This window comes from Setaria viridis, chromosome 4 (assembly GCF_005286985.2).
Source record: "Setaria viridis chromosome 4, Setaria_viridis_v4.0, whole genome shotgun sequence".
Lineage (NCBI taxonomy): Eukaryota > Viridiplantae > Streptophyta > Magnoliopsida > Poales > Poaceae > Setaria > Setaria viridis.
In genome coordinates, this window is record NC_048266.2 from 7,126,049 (window position 1) to 7,129,729 (window position 3,681).

The following is a 3,681-nucleotide window of genomic DNA, read 5'->3' on the forward strand; positions in this document are numbered from 1 at the left end:
CTTGATTCGTGGATGATTGTTGACGAAGCCGTGACGGTCGTTGACGAAGTCGACTAGTCGGAGGCGATTCTGACTAGTTGTCGGTGATGCAAAGTTTGCCCCAACTAATTTTTGGTCGAGACGAGTTGAAGTCGTCGACGAGCTTCCCGTAGCTGACGGAGTGGTCAGCAAGCTGATCGTGGTTGTCTTGACATGGGCGAGGAGTAGTTCATTCCATCTCGCCCGACCCAAGGTCCCGGGGTCAGACATGCCCGACCCTTTGAGGATGGAACTCCACCTCGCCCGACCCCGAGTCCTGGGGTCGGAGGCGCCCGACCCTTTGAGGGTGGAACTCCGCCTCACCTGACCCTTGGTCCCAGGGTCGGATGCGCCCGACCCCTTGAGGGTGGAACTCCGCCTCGCCCGACCCTTGGTCCCGGGGTCAGACATGCCCGACCCTTTGAGGATGGAAATCAGCCTTGCCCGACCCTTGGTCCCGGGGTCGGATGCGCCCGACCCTTTGCCGCAAGGCTTCGAATCGCCTGACCCCCGGCTTAGAGGGTCGGACTAATCCAAGACCTCAAGACAAGGATGCGTTTTGAGCGTAGACCATGCTTGGCTGGAGTAGTTGGCGTGCTTACGACATAGTCGATGAAATCATCAGCGAGCCGCCCGTAGTCGTCGGCGAGCTTGCGATGTAGTCAGACTTTCGAGTTGTAGTCAAACTCAGAGTCGCTGTCGGACTTTGAGTCATAGTCGGACCCAGAGTCGCCGTCGGACTCCGAGTTGTAGTCGGACCCGGAGTCACCGTTGGAGTTCGAGTTCAAATTGCAGTGGAACCCGAGGTCGCCGTCGAAGTTGATGATCTGACGCTGGAACGATCCGGCGCCATCTGCGATGCAGAGCCAGGATCCAAAAATGAAGGTTGCGCCCGCTTCGATAGCGAAGACGGGCTTAATGATGACCGTGCCATTGAGTTCGCGCTGAGAAACTCGACGAGTTCCCCTACCTAGCGCGCCAGCTGTCGGTGTTTTAGACCGGCAACCCACCTAGGGTACCCCCTAGGTGGTCTTTTATGCGGTAAGGGTCGTCAAGAATCAAGGAATCAATGGTGACGCAAGGAACACGATTTAGACAGGTTCGGGCCGCTAGATCGCGTAATACCCTACGTCCTGTGTGTTGGCTTGTATAGATGTATGTTCTGGTGAGTAGGGATCTGTTTTGAGGGGGGTATGACCTTGAGGTCTAACCTGCCGAGCTAGGTACCCCTGCCCTCCTTTATATACTCCAGGGGGCAGAGTACTAGTCGGATTACAAGGAGGAGTCCTAGTAGGAGTACACGGGACTAGTCCTAGTCGGATTACAGGGGAATCCTAGTAGGAGTCCGAGTTCTTCCTTCCTTACGGGTATTGAGGATGTATCCCCGACAGCCGCTGCGCACTGTGCACCAGCAGCAGACGCTCTGGGACGCCATCGACCAGGTGGTCCGCATCGGGTGGATCGACTACCTCATCTACTTGTACATGCACGGGTTCCGGAGGCCAGGCTTCATCATCCTCTGGGTGCTAACCCTTATCAAGGCCGCCCAGAGGGTGGCCACCGTCGAGGTCGCGAAGCGCTCCTTCGCCGTCGGCAAGAACACTCACCTCGTCGTGGGTTACACCGCCCAGATGCTGGAAGACGAGGACTTGAGAGACGAGCGGGAGGAAGGCGCCGTGCTTCTGAGGAAGTGTTGGTACGCAGTCATGGGGGAGGACAGGCTCAAGAGGAAAGTCGGCCTCGACGGCTACCGTGTGGAGGTGGAGCTCCCGGAGTCGGACGAGGAGATAAAGAAGGATCTCGTCACCGTGGGCGACATATGGGAGCTGGCGGAAGGAAGCGACGGCAAGCCGGCGGACAGGTTGCTGACGGACCATCCCAAACTGAAGGATCTCTGCCTCGCCTTTGCTCTGTTCAAGCTGCTGCGCGTGAGGTTCGAGAACCTCCACGTCGACGAAGACGTGGTTGTGAAGAACCGCGATCTCATCTTCCGAGGGCTTCGCGGCGGTGACGGCGACCATGACCGCGAAGCGGGCAGCAGCAGCAGCGACAGAGATGAGGACAGAAGAAGAGAAGACCATACGGAGAGGGCGTTCCACGTGGTTGAGCTGGAGCTCAACTTCGTCATGGACTACTACCACTCGGTGGTCCCGGTGGTGCTGTGCAGCCCGTGGTTCCTGGTCGGCAACTACCTCTTTGTGTTCCTCATCATGGTGAACCAGGCCATCATGGTGCTCTTCATCACCGGCAACGGCCGCCTGCTCCAAATCATCGGCTGCCTCGCCCGCGACGTCGTCACGCTGTCACGCCGGGCGATCGACCTCCTCCGGTGCCTCGGCCACAAGCTGCTCAGGACCGTCATCATCGCCTTCTCGTCCTTCAACATCCTCGTGAGCCTCATGCTCTTCCTCACCTTCATCCTCATGGAGGCGTGGGAGTTCGTGGTGTACGTGCTCTCCGACTGGTTCCTCGTGTCCATGCTGTGCGAGTACGCGCGCAGGCCCACGTGGCAGTCGTTGCGGTGTGTGAGCAAGTCCTTCCGCGCGCTTCTGTGGGCGAAGTGGGTCGGCAGGCCGCGTGCCGGGATGCGCTTCAACCAGGTGTGCGTGCTCGACCTTCGCAGGCACACGCCGTGGGTGGTCATCTCCAAGGTGCTCCGGCACCGGTTCCTTGGCGCGCCATCAGTGCGCGTCCCAGCGGAGGTGAAGCGCGCGGTGTTCGCCTCCCTCGCGGCGAAGGCGACGGGCGGCGAGCCGCTCAGCAACGGGGTGGCCGTGCTCCACAGCCGCGGCCACCAGGAGCTCCTGTGCACCAGGAGCTCCTGTGGGCGTGCGAGAGCAGGAGCGTCACCCACGTCATCCTCGTGTGGCACATCGCCACCAGCATCTTCGAGATGAAGAACGCCGCGGGCGCGGCGGGGACAACGAGGAGCGCGGAGGAGACGGTCGCCACGACGCTATCCAGGTACTGCGCGTACCTGGTGGCGTGCGCGCCGGAGCTCCTCCCGGAGAACCAGGAGGGTTCGGAGCGCGTGTACAAGTGCGTGAAGCGCGCCCTTCGGAGCGCGTTGAGCAGGAAGCGGTGGCGGAGCAAGTCGGAGACCAGGTTCGATCAGGTGATGAGGATCGAGGGCCCCGACCCGGACGTGGCGGCGAACATGGGCGCCGAGCTGGGGAAGCAGCTGCTGGAGGACTGCGGCTTCGATGGCGGCAACGTTGGGCACGGCTGGGCGCTGCTTGCGGAGCTGTGGACCGAGCTGGTCATCTACATCGCGCCGTCGGAGAAGATCGACGGCCACGCGGAGGCGTTGGCGCAGGGCGGCGAGTTCATCACGCTGCTGTGGGCGCTTGCCACTCACGCCGGCATCACCCGCTAACACATCTGGCCGGTCCACCCAATTTACGCTCTCTTAGTGTGCGTCGCCATCATGGGCTGTGTGAGTTGTTCTGCATGTGTGAGTTCATACAGTCCATCAAAGTTTTCCAAGTAGGCCAGGCCCACTAGGCGGCCCGAGGCCCGGCACTAAAAAATCCGGCATGAACATGGGCCTGGCACGAGGGGAATAGTGCTCGGGCTGGCCCAGCACGATGATAGTGCTGGGCCTGGGCCGCATTCCCGGCACGCTGGGCCAGCACGAGCCCGGCACGATTTTTGGGCCGACCC

At 61.1% G+C, this 3,681-nt stretch overlaps 1 protein-coding gene across 1 annotated transcript; it reads left to right on the forward strand.

Annotated features, from left to right (window-relative positions):
- The first annotated feature begins 1,394 nt into the window (after window positions 1-1,394).
- LOC117853377 (uncharacterized) lies at window positions 1,395-3,394 on the forward strand. Its single transcript, XM_034735756.1, has 2 exons — window positions 1,395-2,824; window positions 2,860-3,394. Exons 1-2 carry the CDS (start codon window positions 1,395-1,397, stop codon window positions 3,392-3,394), a joined length of 1,965 nt encoding a protein of 654 aa, XP_034591647.1.
- The last annotated feature ends 287 nt before the right edge of the window (window positions 3,395-3,681 follow it).